Source organism: Loxodonta africana, chromosome 7 (assembly GCF_030014295.1).
Source record: "Loxodonta africana isolate mLoxAfr1 chromosome 7, mLoxAfr1.hap2, whole genome shotgun sequence".
Taxonomy (NCBI): domain Eukaryota; kingdom Metazoa; phylum Chordata; class Mammalia; order Proboscidea; family Elephantidae; genus Loxodonta; species Loxodonta africana.
The window spans coordinates 101793928-101815422 of NC_087348.1; the positions used below are offsets into that span (position 1 = coordinate 101793928).

The window sequence follows — 21495 nt, forward strand, 5'->3', positions numbered from 1 at the left end:
CAGTTCTACTCTGACCTATAGGGTTGCTATGAGTGGGAATCGACTTGACGGCACTGGGTTTGGTTTTAAGTATAATTTTAAAAATAATGAAAAACAATTTTGATGATGGGAAACTCCTTACTTTCAATAAGTATCACTGAAAAATATCAACTTAGTACAGAGGATGGGATTCAGGCTTTCTACTTATTGAGAAAATGGCATAAAAGATGAAGAAAACATGAGTACAGGGGAAAAAAAATAAAAAGATGGCTTTCTTTGCCAAAAAGGCATTCCAAGGATTTTAGAATCATTTGAAATGAGGCCACACAGATCAAAATATCCAGAGTTAAGAATTAAATAATTTGGCCATCACAAATACTCAGCTATAAGGGAGAATTATAACAGATAAAGGCAATACGGAGGGCCGTATAGACAGTTTCTAACAATAAAAATGTATGACGTTTGAAGGGCTTTTTCTGATGCTCAGATTATGCTGTTTCTTATATAAAATGGTGTTAACAATAAAGAACGGTCAACTAAAAATACATGTTACAGTTTATTTATTTAAATTTTTAGAATCCTTAATTGGTGATATTAAGTTGTCCACTGCAGGTCAGGCCCCTGATGTTTTTATCCGAACATGGCTTGGTCAGGGAAATCTACAAGTTTTGCAGGGTGTGCTTTTAGGCAAGACCACATCAGAACACCCACAACACCCAGCAGGTTCCACTGATTTCCAAAGTCTTCTGAGGCATTTTTATGGATATTCTTCAAAGCCTAGGGTGAGGATGAGGGGTAGAGGGGACAGAAGCTTCTGCAGAAGGGGAAGATAGCACTACTGTTCCAAACTACTTCTTTAGTCTATTTCCCCTTATTGTATTGGTTCCTTGGTATCAACACATGGTTGATGATTTTCCTAATTTCTTGTTTAATAATCATCTTTAACTGACACTCAAAAAGTCTATTCAACAGATATTTAAAGAATTCCTATTATGTGTCAGGAGCCCTAGTGGCACAATGGTTAAGAACTTGGGTGCAGGGCAACTCCTGTCTGGTAGCAAGATGAGAAGGAAGAGGGGGACAGGAGCTGGTTGTTGAATGGATACAGGGAATACAGGGTGGAGAGGAGGAATGTGCTGTCTCATTAAGAGGAAAGCAGCTAGGCGTACACAGCAAGGTGTGTATAACTTTTTTTATGAGAGACTGACTTGATTTGTAAACTTTCACCTTAAGCACAATTAAAAAAACAAACCCACAAAAAATGGGTAATTTTTTGTTCTATATTATTTTATATTATTTTACCACAATAAAAATTTTAAAAGTAAAAAAAAAAAAAAAAAAAACTCGGCTGCTAACCAAAAGGTTAAGCAGTTCAAATCTACCAGCCACTCCTTGGAAACCCTATGGGCCAGTTTTACTCTGTCCCATAGCAACAGGAAGAACTGATGAAGTAAAAGAACTGAACAGAAGATTTCAAAGGACCTCTCGAGAAGACAAAGTATTATAATGACATGTGCAAAGAGCTGGAGACGGAAAACCAAAAGGGAAGAACAAGCTCGGCGTTTCTCAAGCTGAAAGAACTGAAGAAAAAATTCAAGTCTTGAGTTGCAATAGTGAAGGATTCCATGGGGGAGAATATTAAATGACGCAGGAAGCATCAAAAGAAGATGGAAGGAATATACAGAGTCATTATACCAAAAAGAATTAGTCGATATTCAACCATTTCAAGAGGTAGCATATGATCAGGAACTGATGGTACTGAAGGAAGAAGTCCAAGCTGCTCTGAAGCCATTGGTGAAAAACAAGGCTCCAGGAATCGATGGAATAGCAATTGAGATGTTTCAACAAACAGATGCAGCGCTGGAGGTGCTCACTCGTCTATGCCAAGAAACACGGAAGACAGCTTCCTGGCCAACTCACTGGAAGAGATCCATATTTATGCCTATTCCCAAGAAAGGTGATCCAACCGAATGTGGAAATTATAGAACAATATCATTAATATCACATGCAAGCAAAATTTTGCTGAAGATCATTCAAAAACAGCTGCAGCAGTATATCGACAGGGAACTGCCAGAAATTCAGGCTGGTTTCAGAAGAGGATGTGGAACCAGGGATATCATTGATGATGTCAGATGGATCCTGGCTGAAAGCAGAGAATACCACAAGGATGTTTACCTGCGTTTTATTGACTATGCAAAGGCATTTGACTGTGTGGTTCATAACAAACTATGGATAACACTGTGAAGAATGGGAATTCCAGAACACTTAATTGTGGTCATGAGGAACCTTTACATAGATCAAGAGGCAGTTGTTCGGACAGAACAAGGGGATACTGATTGGTTTAAAGTCGGGAAAGGTGTGCGTCAGGGTTTTATTCTTTCACCATACCTATTTAATCTGTATGCTGAACAAATAATACGAGGAGCTGGACTATATGAAGAAGAACGGGGCATCAGCATTGGAGGAAGACTCATTAACAACCTGTGTTATGCAGATGACACGACCTTGCTTGCTGAAAGTGAAGAGGACGTGAAGGATTTACTAAAGAAGATCAAAGACCACTGCCTTCAGTATGGATTACACCTCAACATAAAAAAAAAAAAACAAAAATCCTCACAACTGGACCAATGAGTGACAACATGATAAATGGAGAAAAGACTGAAGTTGTCAAGGATTTCATTTTATTGGATCCACAATCAACAGCCACGGAAGCAGCAGTCAAGAAATCAGAAGACATATTGCATTGGGCAAATCTCCTGCAAAGAACCTCTTCAAAGTGTTGAAGAGCAAAGATGTCACCCTGAAAACTAAGGTGCGCCTGACCCAAGCCATGATATTTGCAATCACATCATATGTGTGTGAGAGCTGGACAATGAATAAGGAAGACTGAAGAAGAGTTGACACCTTTGATTTGTGGTGTTGGTGAAGAATATCGAATATACCACGGACTGCCAAAAGAACGAACAAATCTGTCTTGGAGGAAGTGCGGCCAGAATGCTCCTTAGAAGCAAGGATGGCAAGACTGCATCTTACCTACTTTGGACATGTTGTCAGGAGGGATCAGTCCCTGGAGAAGGACATCATGCTTGGCAGAGTACAGGGTCAGTGGAAAAGAGGAAGACCCTCAATGAGGTGGATTGACACAGTGGCTACAACAATGAGCTCAAGCATAATGACTGTAAGGATGGCTCAGGACCGCGCAGTGTTTCGGTCTGTTGTGCATAGGGTCACTATGAGTCGGAACCGACTCGACGGCACCTAACAACAACAACATAGAGTCATTATAAGTCTGACTCAACTGCAACAGGTTTATTATGTGTCAGGCACTGTTTCAGATGCTGAGATTAAAGGACAAATGTCTTGTGTTCTACTGTCTTCCCTCGCTCCTAACCCAACTTTCATGATTTAGGATGAGGGGTCCCTATACTCGCCTCTCACCTCTTTTCCCCTGTTTGTATCCTATGTTCCACCTCATACTGTCCTGCTCCCTTTTCTAGAAGTAGTAATTTGGGGCTATGAGGCCATGCACTTCCTCTGGTTTTGCATCTCGTCTGGAAACCAGAGATTTCTTGATATATGATTACCGTGGAGGCTGGTGTCAGGGAGGAAATCCAGCTTAGTAGAGCAACCATTGAATTCCCTGAAGGCAAAAAAGATGTAATATTTATCTTTGTATCTCCAGAGCCTAGCACAGAAAGGTATGATGTGGAGGGTTATAGCTCAGAAAAGGTTTCCTGGATGAATGAATGAATAAATGATGGGCCAAGCATCAGTGAAAATGAGATTTAGGTCCTGGAATTTGGGGCAAAGGGATGGAGGAAAAATGTGATGGTCAACGGAAGTGTTACCCACAGCACTTTTGTCCCTCTTCCCACACAAATCTAAAAATTACAAACCTTGGTAAAATCAGAATCAGCCTGTGATTTTAGGGGAAGGAGAAAACTCCCCCAGCTCCCAAATGACTCTTCCTCCTCTCTTTCCGGCATAAAATTAGCTGCATGAACAAAGCCTCTTATTCCACAATTAGGGATACAATTAAAAATGCAAATACTTGAAAGAGTGAGCAAAATGCTAATGAGCCTCAAAATATAAATAAAGAATGGAAATCTATTCTGTTTTATAGATGTACTGGATTAAGAGGCAGGCTCTGAGCATTTAAAGGGGGTAATGGAAGGGCCCACTTAGCTAACAAGTCTCATATGACAGACTTCACAGCCTCTGTTTAACTTAATCCTAACAACAAGCCTGTGAGCTATGCATTACATCCATTTTATGAATGAGTAACCTGAGTTTTAGCAATTGATAAGTTGTGAAGTCTGGATTAGAAGGCAGGCCTAACCAAAGGAAGTCAGTATAATGTGTAAGCCACATTGAAGTACTAGCAATGTGCGTTCAACCTGTGCCCCCCAGGGTTAACCTCATGCTCACTGTGCTGTAGCGCAATAAACATGGGACATGGGCCTCAGGAGGAGACACACTGGGGAAGGGGTTAGGCTTGGCCACACTCTACCTGTATGACCTTGTGTAGGTTATTTTTAAACTGCCTCAGGCTTCAGGCTCCTTGTCTGTAGTATAGGGATAATAATTATACCTATGCCATAGCACTGTTGTAAGGTTTAAATGAAGCCAAGAGTAAAGCACTGGCACGTAAGTTGTCTGTACCTTCATCGTGTAGCCCATGTTGCCCATCCAGACATCAGTGTCCTCTCCAGATCTTTTCTGCTTCCCAAGGCCTGATTTTCTCCAGTAAGTGCTTGCCTCATCCTCCAATAAGATTTTTAAAAAGGATTTTTTTTTTAACAAACTGAACCTATAGTGGATGCCATATATCCATGGACCCAAATATACGGGTAACTCAGTTGAATAATAATAGTTCCTACGTAATAGACAATAACAATCTACCTCATGAAGTTGCTCTGAAGTTTAAATGCATGAGTTCATTAAGAACGATGGCTGACATATAAGAAATGCTTAACAAATGTTAAATAAACAAAACAAAAAAAGGAAAATTGGTTACAAGTTGACCCAACAGTAGATGCCATATATCCATGGAACTCTTCAAGTACAGATTTATTTAAAGTGTTGGACAGTATCCCAGAGACCATCAGCAGAGACCATCAGGGTCCAACCAGTTGCCGTAGAGTCTCTTCGAACTCACGGCCACTCCATGTGTGTCACAGCAGAACTGTGTCCATAGGGTTTTCAATCGTTGATTTTTCAGATCACCAGGCCTTTCTTCTGAGGTGCTTCTGGGTGGACTCAAACCTCCAACCTTACAGTTAGCAGCTGAGCATGTTAGTCCCAAGTCCCCCAAAATACTGACCACTTAAAATATCTTATAATTTTTAAATTGTGATATCGTTTATGGTTGAGTTGTAAGAGCTCCTTATCAGATATAAGATTTACAAATATTTTCTCCCATTCTGTAGTTTTGTCTCTTCACTTTCTTGATGGTATCATTGGCAGCATAATATTTTTAATTTTATAACAAATATGTCAGAGACAGCTTAAAGAATGTTTCATAAGCAAACCAACATCATCCTGAGACCAGAAGAACTAGTTGGTGCCTGGCCACAATCGATGACTGCCCTGACAGGGAGCACAACAGAGAACCCCTGAGGGAGCAGGAGATCAGTGGGATGCAGACCCCAAATTCTCATAAAAAGACCATACTTAATGGTCTGACTGAGACTAGAGGAATCCCGGCGGTCATGGTCCCTAAACCTTCTGTTGGCACAGGACAGGAACCATCCCCGAAGACAACTCATCAGACATGAAAGGGACTGGACAGTGGGTAGGTGAGAGATGCTGATGAAGGGTGAGCTAATTATATCAAGTGGTCACTTGAGACTGTGTTGGCATCTCCTGTCTGGAGGGGGGATGGGAGGATAGAGAGAGTTGGAAGCTGGCATAATTGTCACAAAAGGAGAGACTGGAAGGGCTGACTCATTAGGGGGAGAGCAAGTGGGAGTACAGAGTGAGGTGTATATAAACTTATATGTGACAGTCTGACTTAATTTGTAAACGTTCACTTGAAGCTCAATAAAAGTTAATAAAAAAAAAAGAATGTTTCATAAGCAAAATTTGGGACAATAGCAACCTCAAAAATATGTAAGCATAGTAAAGGTTAAAAATATATCAGTAAAATAAGAATCCTTGAGTCCAGATTGATATACATTAGTATATCCAACAATGAATGTATACGGGTAAGATCTTACTTCATTAAAAAGCCAATTAATGAATGTAGGATAAATTATAGGCTTGTCATTTGGCAACTATGTTAGCTTTCTATCGTCTGCTATAACAAATTATCGTAAATTTGATGATTTAAAACATCGAGAATTTATTATCTTACATTTCTTTAGGTCAGTATTAAGACTTGCCTATTACAGGGCTAAAATCAAGGTATCAACAAAGTTCCTTTCTGAAGGCTCCAGAGAGAGTCCATTTTTGCGCCTATCCTGGTACCAAATGCCTTCCACATTCCTTGGCTTGTGGTCACCTCCCTCCATCTTCAGAGCCAGAAAAGGCAAGTTGATTCCTTCTCACATGGTATCACTCTAATCTTCTGCAGTTATATCTTTCTCTGACTGACTCTATCTTCTGCCTCCCTCTTTCACTTTTAAGGACTCTTCTGATTACTTGGAAGCCCTGGTGGTGTAGTGGTTAAGAGCTACAGCTGTTAACCAAAAGGTTAGAAGTTCGAATCCACCAGGTGCTCCTTGGAAACCCTATGGGACAGTTCTACTTTGTCGTATAGGGTCATTATGAGTCGGAATCAACTCTACAGCAATGGGTTTGGTTTAGTTTATATTTATTGGGTCAGGGTGTAAAATACATTTCTTACTGTGGGTCAAAAGATTTGAAAGCCCTTGGGTTAACTCATACAAATTCTTCAAGAATCAATTTAGTTATCCTTGCATTAGGAAGCAATCAAGATCCAGGCCTTTTTCAGAGCTAACTGAAGTCTTTGCATTGGCTGTCTCCCCCACTAAACATGGACTTTTTGTGGACAGGTACCATGACTTGTATTGCTGGGTCCTCAGTATGCATTATGGGTCCTGGCACAGAGGAGACACTAAAGAAAAGCTTGGTGAATGGATGAATAAATCATAGCAAACTGGTTTTTAAACCCCAATTCATTGAAACTCCCCAAATCAATATCTTTTATTAACAAGTGGACCTTGGCCAAGTTTTCCTTTTATTTTTTCCTGTGACCTTTTTTTTTTTTTTTTTTTTTTACCGCCTATTGATGGACATTTATCTGCTTTTCTTTCTTTCCCCTCCCCATTCTCCCAGTCTTGGGTGCCCTTTCTCTTCCTTATCAAAACAAAGAATCTTCCTTCAGCCCTTTGTACTTTGTGTGATTTTAATCCTCTTTATCTCTGACCTTTCTTAGCATTTGAATATAAAAGTACATCCCTATCAGTAACAGGAAAAGCTTTGTTCTCTATCAGGAATGCTATTGCCAGCTGGTAGATAAGAGGGGGAGGGTGCATTTTGGAGGCTGGAAGACCTTCAAACCAAACCAAAAACCCTGTTGCTGTGGAGATGATTCTGACTCATAGTGACACTATTGGACAGAGTAGAACTGCCCCAGAGAGTTTCCAAGGAGCACCTTGTGGATTTGCACTGCAGACCTTTTGGTTAGCAGCCATAGCGCTTAACCGTTACTTCACCAGGCAGAAAGTGGAAGACCTTCAGGAGCCCATAAATTCACTATGCCTAGGCAGTGGCCTTGGAAACCCTGGTGGCATAGTGATTAAGTGCTATCACTGCTAACCAAAGGTGGGTAGCTTGAATCTACCACATGCTCCCTGGAAACTCTCTGAGGCAGCTCTACTCTGTTCTATAGGGTTGCTATGCGTTGGAGTCAACTAGATGGCAACAGGTTTGGTTTGGTTTGGTTTGGTTTAGGCAGTGGCCTGAAGACCTGGTGATGCAGTGGTTAAGAGCTACAGTGAGCTAAGGCTGCTAACCAAAAGATCAGCAGTTCAAATCCACCAGCTGTTCTCTATAGGGCGGTTCCACTCTCTCCTATAGACTCCTTATGAGTCAGAATTGAGTTGATGGCAATGGGTTTTTAGGCAGTGGCCTAGTCACTCTGCTCATATGGAGAGCTTTGAAGTTCACACAACAAAATCTACATCCCAGTTGCACAGGGGCCCAAGAGCATCTACCTTCAAAGAACTGCTAATGTCATTGTGGAACATTTTGAAAAATATTTTATTCATTTTTTTTAACATTTATTTTAAGATTCTACAACTATATGTAAGTTTCACAACTCAGGAAATATACAATACAAATGACCCATTAAATCTAACATATCCAAGTCATTCCCATAGAACATGTACAGTATTGTCATTAGCAACAATCAGCTCCATTTATACAGCATTACCAAAGCACTTCAATCGCCTTACACAAAGGATTTAAAGAAGGATAACTATTACATAACTAGATTGGAGAACAGAGAGGGCTGGTTCAAGTTTAAACAACAAAATACCGGCCTGGCTTAGGGAGTGCTGGTTACCTCTCCCTCCCTTCAGTACTTTCAGGCAAACAAATTGCTACCACCTGGGATAACCATTTCTCGTACAGGAAAGAGGCCAGCTTCTGCCAGATCTTGAGAAGATGCATGTTCTCTGACATGCAGAGGCCAGGACAGCCAGGACTGGGTGTGTGTGTGCTTTGTGAGTGTGAGAGAGAGAGAGAGTGAGTGAGATTGGTGTGTGTGTGTGTGTAGAAAAGAGGCGGTAACTCCAAGGAGAATGGTGGTTTTCTGGTGCAGACAAATACTAAGTCAGATAAATTCTTTATCACAGAACAGAGAGGCTTCTTGCTTTCTAATATATGTTTGGCATCATGGAAAACTATGTATACTAAAGAAATCCCATATGTTCTCTAGCACAGTTTATTCTGTGCAAACCCTCATAGAGATTTGTGCTTGAATTTCTCCTTTCAGCTAACCTATTCCTTAATTTAAGAGTCTGTCTCTGTGCCGGGCCTAAGGAAGCAGCTTGGGGATAACAGTTGAAGAGCATTCAACAGCTGACACCACTGAGCTAAGTCCTGGAGAAGCAGAGGGATGGGAGAAGTATGGGACTGGCAGGTAGGAGATCTGAGGGTGCCATCGAATAGCTGTGGAAACCTGGGCAAATCTCCTCCCTCCCAGGGCCTCAGTTTCCTCTTTTGAAATTAAACAGTGGATCTGGTGGTTGCTACAGTTTTGTCCGGCCCTAGAATTACCTAAAGCTAAGCAAAATGAGTAAAAAAATAAGCAAATACTTGAGGATGTCATTTTCAGATTAAAGAAAAATGTTGCTCATCTTATTTTTACATATCCAAGAAACTCTACTACTATTTTGAGAGAGCAAGTAGTTGACTTTCTAAAATATGCACGACCAATTGGCACTGGTCCGATTCAAAGCCCTCTAGATAAAGCGAGCATCTCTACGAAACTCTTATAACCAAAACCGATGTCAAAAAGATTGGAGAAAGGTGCAAACCTGCCAAATCCTCTTATGCCTAGCTATTCTATTTCATTTTCTGCACTTTTGTCTGCTTTATTACATAGCGTGAGAACGAGGCTGGGACTGTTGTAAGTTCTTTCCCTCTAATCTTATACTATGCAGGGCCTATATCTAAGTCTATGCTTCCAAGAGTCATCGAATGCTGAAATCAGCCACCTAGGAGCTAAGTAAGTATTTATAGTTGAACTTTTGGTAACCAAATACCCTATCTGTACATTGCAGAGAAATCATTTGGGAGAATTTCCTGTGAGGTGTCAGCTATTTTTGAGTCCCGTTTGAAAGAAGTCCTCCTTTTAATACCTCCTCCAACTACTAGAATACTAATGAGGCATAATTGTCTTCATCTATTCTGCATGTTATAGTTTTATTTACCATTTTAGAAAAAAAAGTTTGATTCTGAGTAACACTGCTTTTTAAAATGAAGCCTTTTGATTTGACATAATATCATATCACTTCATTTAGTTTTCCTAATCTTTAAATAAAAGGACTAAACTGTTACTGATATTTTCAGCAAACTTCTAATACATCCATAACATTTTGGATATGTTTTATTTTTTTAATATGCAACCAATAGTTTGATAAATTTTTCTTCAAGTTTTATCCTGTTGAACCAATTTATTTGCATTAAATGATTTATCTTTATTCCATTATCCCAACTGGCTTTTGCTCAAGACTAAAACATTTCAAAACTTAAAAATATTTTGTTATCACGAAGACTAGCAATAAGCCACAAGTAAGGAGAAAATAGTGGGGCTGTTAACTTTCCATCACATTTATGATATCACTATGAGACATGTTTGAAGGTGGTGCTCACCAGTTCCTTTTCACAGGTTACAATGAAGTATACGAAAATAATCTTCTGAAGTACAGCCAGCAAATTTGAAAGGTTAATTTTCTTTCTTTCTTTTTTTTGCTCAACCTAAATATCAGGGCTTCTGAGGTACTGGAGCTCCCTTGAATAACAAGGGACTCTGTGCTTATCAGAGCAGCCAGCAAATTAAGCAACCCTCAAGAACCTATCACCTTTGGGAATCCTGTTGCCTTCTTCCCCCTGCTGTACCTACCTGATACACACAGAAGATAACTTTTTAGCCACAGTGGAATCAGTAGGACAGGTCAATTCAAATATGTCAATTAGTATCTATAACATGGACCTCATGCCAGGAAAAGAAAGTAAAGAGTCAGGTGAGGAGGACAAGGCCTTAGGTGGGAGTCAGACAGGATTCTGAGGTGGAGTAGGGGGTGGGGGGAGAACGCAGTGAGGTTGGGCACCGTTCCTGCATTCAGTATACAGATTAATTTTTATCCATCATTGGGCATCACTTTTGCCCTCTTGGTCCTCAATATTTACATCATTTTTATAAGTACGGCCTGCACTCATGAAGTGCATTTTGGAAATAATATAGGAGGCTCGTGCTAGGAGGAGGTGCGTGTTATAGTTGAGTGATGATGGCACTTACTTAAGAGTCAACTACAAGAATCAAAGACCGCCATGCGTTTCAAGCTCAACCAATCATTTCTTTATCTGATAGATTAATGAGTTCAGTCAGGCAAGAGACAAGAAATTTTGTGGTGTGAGAAATAATTGGTAACAAGATGCCACGGAAAACTGTTTTTCCAATAATCGCATGGCCAACAAAACTTATTAGAAAAGACACATAATCCTTAAAATACTTCTGATTTCAAATCAGTATGCCAAGGCTAATGCAATACATTATCAGGAAGGTCAGGAGGTGATACAGGAATATTTTCTTCCCACACCCATACGGAGCAAATGTCCAGGTCTTTGGTCCATACATTCAATTTAAGATCTATCAGAAATGAAAATGTTTCTTCTCATTATTTTTACCGTAACCTGTTGGAAGAACATTATCTTGGATCATAACATGGCCAAAAATTAACTTGTTAAAACTAAAGACTTTTACCTAATTTAACATAATAACATTTCAAAAATTTATTAAAAATGACTAAACTTAAGGTCTGGCAGGGGTGTACTGTGAGCATATGGGTTAATTAGAACACGTCTCATTGCTATAAGACCTCCGTCTCCCCAAGCTGGATTGCTCACACAGCGCAGATGGCAGTGAGAAATGCCCGTCGCCTACCTGACATAGAGGGAGCGTTTCTGATTGGTTCGCAGGGACCCGGACCCGGAGCTCATGCTGTGGTTCATCATCTGCTCTCGTAGGTCATGGATTTTGGCCTCAAATCGAGCGTAATCTGGGAACGGAAACAAAGGTAGCGGGTTTGATTCCACGCCTTCATAGAGTTAGGAATGCTGTACAGCCGAGGCAGCTCGTCACCCATGTTGTTGGTTCTTTTGCCAAGCAACAGGGAGATGAACAACTCAAGAATGGTGGCGCACAGAAGGTATGCTTGCTTAGATTTATTTATTCACAGGCATTCACAAGAGGAACAGGAGAAATCAGTTACTTCCCAAAACTTAACTAGAAGGCACACCAACATCAAATCCTAAACATGTTAAAAGTCAATGGGGGTGGGAGGGAAGTATCCGTGGTTATAAACAGGCCACATGAGAGATTATCATGGTGATGGAAATGTTCTGTATCTTGACCGTGCTGAAGAACACACTGACCTGCACTGATAACATGATGACATGTAATATGACAACACTGCATAAATACACATACGCACACACAGAAATGAGCACAAGTAAAACTGGGAAAATCACTGCCAATGTCAATATCCTGGCTGTGATATTGTACTATAATTTTGCAAGATGCTATGAAAACTGCGTAAAGGATACACAAGATCTCCCTGTATTATTTCCTACAACTGCATGTGAATCTACAATTTTCTTTAAAAAAAAAAAAAAAATTGCCATTGAGTTGATTTTGACTTATTAGCAACCCTGTAGGACAGAGTAGGACAATCCCACAGGGTTTCCAAGGCTGTAATCTTTATGGAAGCAGACTGCCACATCTTCCTCCTGCAGAGCGTCTGGTAGGTTCGAACTGCTGACCTTTAGGTTAGCAGCCCAGTGCTTCACCACCAGAGCTCCTTATCTAAAAATAAGATGTTTAATTTTAAAAAAGGGGTGGGGGTGAGAAAAAAAGTCCATGGAACTCCCAAGGCTGTGGGGAGTTGAGGAGAGTCTCCAGTTTGTCCTTAGGTGATAGACCAGAGACTCAAGTGACTGGTAATGAATGGTGTAAGGAAGGTCATTTAATTTCATTAAGTTTTCTTCTGCTGGGGTGCTGCTAGAAGTTGATCACTTGGGATCATACCTCAAATTTTTCCCGTAACTTTAGTATAAAACACCCACGTGCCAAACGACATCAATTCTAAGATGTACCATATACTTAAATATATTCACATGAAGGTTTTTAAGAGGTTAGGGTAAGACTGGGGGTAGAGAAATACTTGCACATTAAATGTGTTTTAGAAACATTCAAATTTGAAAAATCAAGGAATTATGGGCAATAATACCATGCTATTTCTCATAGGAAAAATATTTTTGCCATATGTCAATCCAATAGAAAACAGCACAAACAAGCTAAAATTTACTTAGTAACACAATCAGCATGTAAAAAGAAATAGTTTTTGAAGTTCAGATATTCTTGATCACAACCTAAAAACTGTTCTATTATCTCCTTAGCATAACAGTGTCTTGCTTTAGGAAAATCTGTTAGGTGAGAGGCTCAATTTATCAGTAAGATAGATTTGAAAATGTTAATTCAAAGTACAAATGGCTCTTTTAATTACAAACAATTTTAATAGAGGTCCTCAATGCATTTCAAAATGTAATTTGATTTTCAATTCAATTTATTAACAACTTTTCAAGAAAACAAGGATGACTAAATGAATATTAATAAAGAATGATCTACTTACAGTGTGTATCAAATTCTTTATTATAAAAGTTCCACAAAATTAAATTTTAATTTACTGAGGATCTATTGGTAATCGTGGGATGAAATTTCCAAAAAGAAAAGATTTGACCTCGGTCTTTAACAGTAAATTGGTAACAGGATAATGATCTCTGTATTACTAGATTTTTTTCTTTTTTAAACTTTAGTACTTTAAAAATAAAGCCATAATAAGCCTGTAAACCAAACCCATTGTCATCAAGTTGATTTTGACTCATAGCGAGACTATAGGACAGAGTAGAACTGCCCCATAGGTCTTACCCCAAGGTAAAACCCTAATAAACCCTAATAGTGGGCTGGAAATTTCTGTTGCTTAAGCAAAGGCTGATGTTACCTAGATTTGGAAAGCTTCCTATTCCAAACTTAGCTTTGCTTAATGAAATCCTAAATGATTAAGTAGAACACATATTTAACCTAAAATCAATTGTCCATAATTTAAGATAATTTATTTCATTTCATTTTAGTGGAGAGAAAAAACACTTATTTATGACCATCAATATATCATATGCAGATTTAAATCATTTTGAGCAAATCTTATTTTCCGGCCATTCTAAAAGTCAGTTAATAATTTATTGCTAGCCACATGGCAAGTACCGTTCTCAGGGCTTCATGGGCATCATCTCATTTCTCTTCTAAATTACAAAATGAAGTGATGGACATTGTAAAGATTTGAACTATACAGAAAAACACAGAATAAAAATTGAGAGCTCCATTGTCACTTCTCCCTCCCTGTGCTTTCTTCTTCCTCCTCTCTCAACTCTCACTGCTGTCCTTCCCTGAGCTTACCCTAGAGGTGCAGGTTTGGTTATGTGTTGTCCTTCCACAGATATTTCTCAACCCATTTACCTACATACATATATACACATACCCACACACACGGGACCATAACTCCATTTAAGTGTCTCTTTTAACAGTGTAACTTGGATCTTTTCTTACCTTCCTCACTATCTGTCTATCATCTATTCCTTACTGGTATTTAGGCCGGTCTAGTTTCTAATGTTGCGTGGTACCGGTTAGCAGAGTGCCACAGGTGGCAAAAGCTTTATATAGCTGTCTACAGCCCCCACTAGCACTTCTCAGAGACGCGATCTGGCCTGGGACACAGAGCCAGGATTCAGCCTCTTCTGATCTATCTTCCATGCTGCCACTTGTATACTACCCCTGAGTGGTACCACGGAACCTCCCATCTGATCACAGGGCACCCTCCTTTACAACTTGGTTGGCTTCACTATCTGTGACACAAACCTGAAATTCTACCCCTCCAACTGTCCCCTGATAAGCATCTATTTCAGTGCCAGCCCCTGAACCTTGTGTGACCACTTTGGTACTTTAATTGTTGTACTAATCATGCCAAGTTGCAGTTATGTGTTCAGTTGCCCACCTTCCCCATTAGACTGAACTCTCTGGGGCGGAAGCCATGTCTCACTCTCCCTTGAATTCCCTGTCCTTAACATAGTGTCCATTTAATAGAAGGTGCTCAATAAATGATTTATGAATGAACGAATGAACAAGGGATGGAGTGAGCAGAATCATTAAATGAACTCAGTTATAAAGTGGCTGCGGGTACTGAAATTGCCCATCCTTTATGTTATGTTTTTGCAATGAAAAAGAGCAATATACCTCTATCTCCTCTTGGACTTCTTTTTCGAGGTTTTATTTTTGTTAAATCATTGCCACTTCCATATCTGTTATATTTATCATTCTCCAGGTGATTTCTGTGCTCTTTCCATCGAAGTCACATCATGTTAGAAACACTCTGTTAGGCCCTTGTAGCTGTCCCACTTTATATACCACAACAGGATACTTGCTTTAATAATAAATTGTGGTCTCCTTATATTATGGCTCATTAGCTCCCCAGAATGTTTCCTACCAGGCTTTTGAAATGTTTGTTCTGCCTCATATTCTACGGTGTTTACATTTCCCTCTCTAGATACTTTATATTGATTGCATTTGCCTTAATTGAAATCCATAGTATTCTCAGTTTCTCCATTCTGGCAGTCATTTTGATCACAAATCCTATGTTCAAATGTGCTAACCCCTTTCTTTGTTCCTCTTTGAAAAATAAAGCTTAGATACAAGACATTTCATCAGAGCCAAGAACAAATACATGTGAAAGCTGGGCAATGAAGAATGAAGAAGAATTGATGCATTGGAATTATGGTATTGGTGAAGAGTATTGAATATACCATGCTAGGAGAAAGAACAAATCTGTCTTGGAAGAAGTACAGCCAGAATGCTCCTTAGAAGCAAGGATGGCAGACTTTGTCTTACTTTGGACACGTTATCAGGAGGGACCAGTTCTTGGAGAAGGACATCATACTTAGTAAGGTAGAGGATCAGCAAAAAAGAGGAAGACCCTCAACGGGATGGACTGACACAGTGGCTACAAAAATGAGTTCAAACATATAGCAATGGTTGTGAGAATGGAGCAGGACTGGGCAGTGTTTTGTTCTGTCGTGCATAGGGTCCCTTTGAGTGACGGCATCTAACAAGAAGAAGAACAATAAGATCTAGTTTCCAGCTTCTTGGAGATAAACAAGTTTATAGTTCTTAGTAATGTTCTAGAAATAAACAAGAAATCAGCTTTGTAAACTGTGAAATATAAGCCTTCTTCATATTCTATAAAAGTATTGAAAATCACATTTTTTAACAAGTTAAAACATAAAAACCTAACATTGCCACATCTATTTCATCTTAATCCCTTCTCTCCTCCCCAAATATTTTATTTACATCTATGGTCTCCCCTATGGAATACTTTTCAATCAAATTCCTAACATTCTTTCTCAATTCCAAAGCTCTGGAGAACACTCAGATGAGATTTTAAAGTGCTCCAAGCTCTGTATCATCTAGAGGGGAATTCATGTTTACTGAGCACCTGCAATGGGCTAGGGATCCGGGCTACATACTTGAAAAACTATATCATTTCTCCTAGCAAAAAAAGCTCTGAGTTACGACCACCCCCCGCCCCCCCCAAAAAAAACCATTGCCGTTGAGTCGATTCTGACTCATAGTGACCCTATAGGATAGAGCAGAACTGCCCCATAGGGCTTCCAAAGAGCACCTGGTGGATTCGAACTGCTGACCTTTTGGTTAGCAGCTATAGCTCTTAACTACTACTCCACCACGGTTTCCACTCTGAGGCAGGTATATTATTTTAGGGATGAGGAAAATCAGGTTCAGAGAGGTTAACTAACTTCACCAAAGTCATAGAGGTTCTAGGTAACAGAGCTTATTGGACATAGAGCTAAGTTTCAACCCGGGGCCTCTAAGGCCATTTCAGTTTTCATTATACCATAACACCTCTTATAACACCACAGTTCTCATTAGAACCTAAAGGCTCCTCAATTCCTATACCTCCCTCTTCATACCTCCTCCCACTCCTTCCTAAATAGATTAGTTATGTGCATGCTGGTCTTCTCTATTGCACTGTAAGCTCCTTAGAAAGTGGGGATGCCTCACTGATCTCTGTTGCCCACACCGCAAGGTCTATCATCCACCTTCTCTCTACACAGCGCTGCATTAGGGACTTGGCATGTAGTGGTGAATAAGACAGAACCCGAAGAAGTTTATTTCCAAGAGGGGGCGCTGACGAAGGAAGTAAGCATGACAATGCTGGGATGGGGGAGTCCTCTAAGGAAGTGGCACCTTATTCTGTTTTGCTTTACATGAAATAGGTGCCTGGCAAATGCTTTTTAAATTCCTCTTGTGTGCCATGTGGTTTTCATCTGCAACAAGAAGCAAATCACTGAAAACTAATTCTTAGGTAAATGTTTTTAAAGGAGTCCCCAAAACATTACCTCCAGTTAGTTTTTTCTCCCCTTTATATACAATAAGCTGGATTTCTTCTTTTGATTTCCACTTTGTTAGGTACCTAAATCTAATTGTTCCTGACTAGATACGTTAATTTTAGAATTGTATCATTTGCTTTCCTGTGGCCAGGAGAGGTGATAACAGTAGAGTGTGAAAGATTTAGATTATACATACATGGGATCAGAAAGAATCCTGGGTCTGTCACTTCCTAGCAGTGCACCATTGCAAAAGTATTTAACCTTTTGGAGCTTAATTTCCTCATCAGTAAAATGGGAATAATGATAGTACCTACCTCAAGATATGTCTACCACCTGTCCGTCAGCCTGTCATACTGTGGTGGCTTATGTGTTGCTATGATGTTAGAAGCTATGCCACAAGTATTTCAAATACCAGTAGGGTCACCCATGGTGGACAGGTGTCAGTGGAGCTTCCAGACTAAGACAGACTAGGAAGAAAGGCCTGGGATTTACTTCTGAAAATTTGTTGATGAAAACTCTACGAATCACAGCAGAATACTGTCCAATATAGTGCTAGAAGATGAGCCCTCTAGGTTTGAAGGCACTCAAGACACACAGTGGCCCCAACAATGGATCTGAGCACACCAGCAATCGTGATGGTAGCACAGAACCCTGTAACATTTCGTTCTGTTGTGTATGGGGTTGCCATAAATTGAAGCCAACTTGATGGCAACTAACAAGATATGTGGAGACGATTACAGGTCAGAGTTGAAGTCAAAGTGCTGGCCCTTGGTAATAACTGTTAACCCCCCCCCATTAATTTTAGTGTGTAATATAACAGCAATTCTTATTCACTGTTCACAAAATTTATAACCCCTTTCTGTAGCAAGTAAAATGGAAACTTGTATCAGCTCCCAGAGCACCTTGTACGGCCTTGCTCTACCTGTTGCAAATTGATGTTTCTTCCAGGACAAAGAGGAATGAGCCAAGATATCCATAAACCAAAAACCAAACCTACTGCTGTCCAGTCGATTCTGACTCATAGTGACCCTATAGGATAGAATAGAACTGCCCTATTTGATCATCATGAACACGTGTGCAGTTTTAACAACTGGTAAACCTCATTCGGCTGTAAGCAGGGTTCTGCACATCCAAGATGCAGAGACTGACTTCCTGCTGACTTATTTGCTTCCACACTACAGGGGAACTAGTTTGATGAGACCACCTGTTGCACACCTGAGAAGTGATGCTTTTAATAGATCTGAACTAGAATCCCTTGGTGGTTTATAAAGCAAGGAAATTGGTTGTTTGGGGCCCCTTCCAATAGGGCAGGTGTACAGTCTATTGGGGCACAATATTTTTTAACAATATTGAGGGATATAACCCACATTGCCACTGGGATTCAGCTAGAGCGCATGTGAAGGTGCAGGAGAAATAGTTTACAGCTTTTCTTAGCACGGCATGTAGCCACTGCTCTGGGGATGAAGTACTGTGAGCAATTGTTACATGCATCCATTTCTTTGAGAGAAACATCTTTATTTCATGTATTCAGCAAACGTTTCTTGAAGGTTTATTACGTGCCAAGCACAATGCTAACTGGTAGGGATACCAATGCCACTGGACAGGTCCTTGCTTCAAGGGGCTCTCAGGCTGGTGCACAGCTGCCATTAAGTTTCCGGTTTCTTGTTATGAACATAAAAAGCACACCTGCTATTTAAATATCTGCCTCCCGTGAGGAGTATATCAAATGCTTTCTAGATGGTAACGGGATCAATAAGCCTTCCTATGGTGGGAAGAAGCCAGTACAGTCAGATCCATGTTACAGCGGGGAAACGGGCAGGTTAAATCTTTGTGAAAAACTACCTGATTACTAGTAGAGAAGGAAGAGTAACTAGCGTTTCAAAGTAATACACTAGAGTCAGAGCTGCTGGATTTCAGTCCTGGCTCTGAGTGTTGGGAAAATCTCTTATGCTCTCAGAGATACGGTTTCCTCATCTGTAAAATTGGGAAATCATCCCTGCCTGTCTACAAACTTTTTCTGAATATCTAACACAGTGTAATTGATTTTCACCATTCTAAGCAGTCCTGATTTTTAAAAAGCATTATCATTTAATATTTTTTTTGGAGAGGGTAGACATAAAATGAGACATACTCTGATTTCACAAGCTGAAATGGACTTAGAAGGGGAGAAATGTGAGACTTTTAATCTATGTAATACGGTAAATAAAAGTGTTCAGAAAACCTCAGACAAATATGTTACAGCCCTCTCTCCACAGGACTCTTAACCAAATAGTCACACAGGATAGGATCAGCCACAGAACACTGGTTATATCTCAAGCCCGAGAAGCAATAATTTTTTAACATTTTTTCATACAATGATTAAAAAATAATTTACTTGGAGGTCAGAAAATACTCAGTGATTCTAATTCTTCACCTCTTCTTTTCTAGTTGTCCTGGAATTTCAGAGCCCGAAAGGCATAGATGGGTCCTAGCCATATTATATTAGGCTTTACCGAAACCCTTAAAACCTTCTTACCCTGGCTGCTTTCCAAGTAGTATTTTTGGGAAGGGTACTGTTTCATGGACTACTTTACAAGGCTGGCATCCCTCCCAATACGTGCACTGGAAGGCCCACCTGCTGTTAAGAGAGCTGACCTCTGGCTATTGGAAGAATTTCCAGTGGATTCCCCACTCCCTACCTGCTACCCACCACCCCGCCTCCAGCCCCTGAAGCTGGTTATTCAACCTAAGGGTTTTATTTAGTGAATAACTTCAACCCCTGACTTAGAGCTCTGGTTAAACGCTTAGATTGCTAATAGGTCTGCAGTTCAAACCCTATGGGGGCAGTTATACTGTGCTCTATAGGGTCACTATGAGTCGGAATCGACTCGATGTCAACAGGTTTGTTTTTTTTTGTTTGTTTGTTTTTTAACTTCAACTCTGATTTAGCTCATCTTTGAGGTTTGCCAATCTGCTTCTGTGTTGAAGTGGTGACATGGAATTTTCCACTGCTAAAGATTTATAGGCCTTGACATTTGGCTTAACTCTGATACAAACTACTTGTGTGTGTGTGTGAAAGAGCAAGAAACAGAGATACAGAGAAATAAATAGGCTAAAGACTAAATTTACCAGAATCTGGTATCTTTTATATACTCCACAAAGGAACAAGATGTGTATACCTTTCTCTTGTATATCTCTAGTACTGAGCATTAAGAACTCAGTTACAGATGCCATGAGGGCAAGGAAGTTGTCATTATTTTTTTCTCTATCCCCAGCTCTAGGCCCAGTGTGTGACATGCCTGTTAATAAATACTAATATAAATGTTTGCAGAATTGGGTGTGCTAAATGAAGACTTCAAGGGAGAAAAATTAATCTTATAGCTTGCCAGACCTACTAGGAAGCAGATCAAACCTTTCTGATAACTTTCAATGACACGGTAAATTAAGGTGTGCCTTTCTCCATTTCTTTGTCTTCATTTCTCTCTGTTTTGAGATAGAAATGGGATCGTTTGTTCTGACTAGAACAATTTTCTGCACGGCTTGGCTGGAAAACTATATTTTTTAATATAATTTTATTTTGTTGTTGAGAATATACACAGCAAAACATACAGCAATCCAACAGTCTCTACATGTATCACTCAGTGACACCGATTACATTCTTTGAGTTGTGTAGGTATTCTCACCCTCCTTTTCTGAGTTGTTCCTCCCCCATTACCATAAATTCACTGTCCCCCAAAGTTCCCATCTAATCTTTCCAGTTGTTGTCAGTTTGATCCCACATAGGTAGTTCTTAAAAGAGCACAGTGCTCAAGGCAAATTATTTTTTACTGGTTAAGCTAAACTATTATCTATTGTTTGGTATTAAGACTTCAGGAGAATTTTTGGTTTAAGGTTTAAAGATTATCTCAGGGCAATAGTTTCAGGGGTTCATCCATCCTTCACGGCTCCAGGAAGTCTGGCTGGAGAACTTTTAAAGAGGTGTCAGCCAAACACTCAGGAACTCTTTAACGTGTGAAATGAAGTAACTTTTGTAGGAAGACAACAGTCTGAATCCTCAACCAGCTATTCATCTAATATGTCTATAACTCTGAAAATTAGATACATCAAATCTCAATTTGGCTTCACACGTGCTTTGTTTTATGGGTCCATAGAGGCAGATTTTCTCTGATGATCAGGAGTATTCCAAGACGGAATCAGCACAAAAACTTTCAGAACTTGGCTAAGCCAGCACTTTCAGATGACTGAGAATAGCATGGGGTAAGAAGTTTTTGTTTTTTAAAAGGGCTCTGAAGTAAATATTATCTGAGTTTGAATCTTAAGTCCATGACTGAT

General features: G+C 39.8%; 1 protein-coding gene across 1 annotated transcript in view; it reads right to left on the reverse strand.

Annotated features, from left to right (window-relative positions):
* DLG2 (discs large MAGUK scaffold protein 2) overlaps positions 1–21495 on the reverse strand; it is a 272353-nt gene that overhangs the window by 149668 nt on the left and 101190 nt on the right. Inside the window, exon 2 of the mRNA XM_023558518.2 lies at positions 11615–11729. Coding sequence (XP_023414286.1) covers positions 11615–11729 — 115 coding nt within the window. The remainder of the gene's footprint in view (positions 1–11614; positions 11730–21495) is intronic.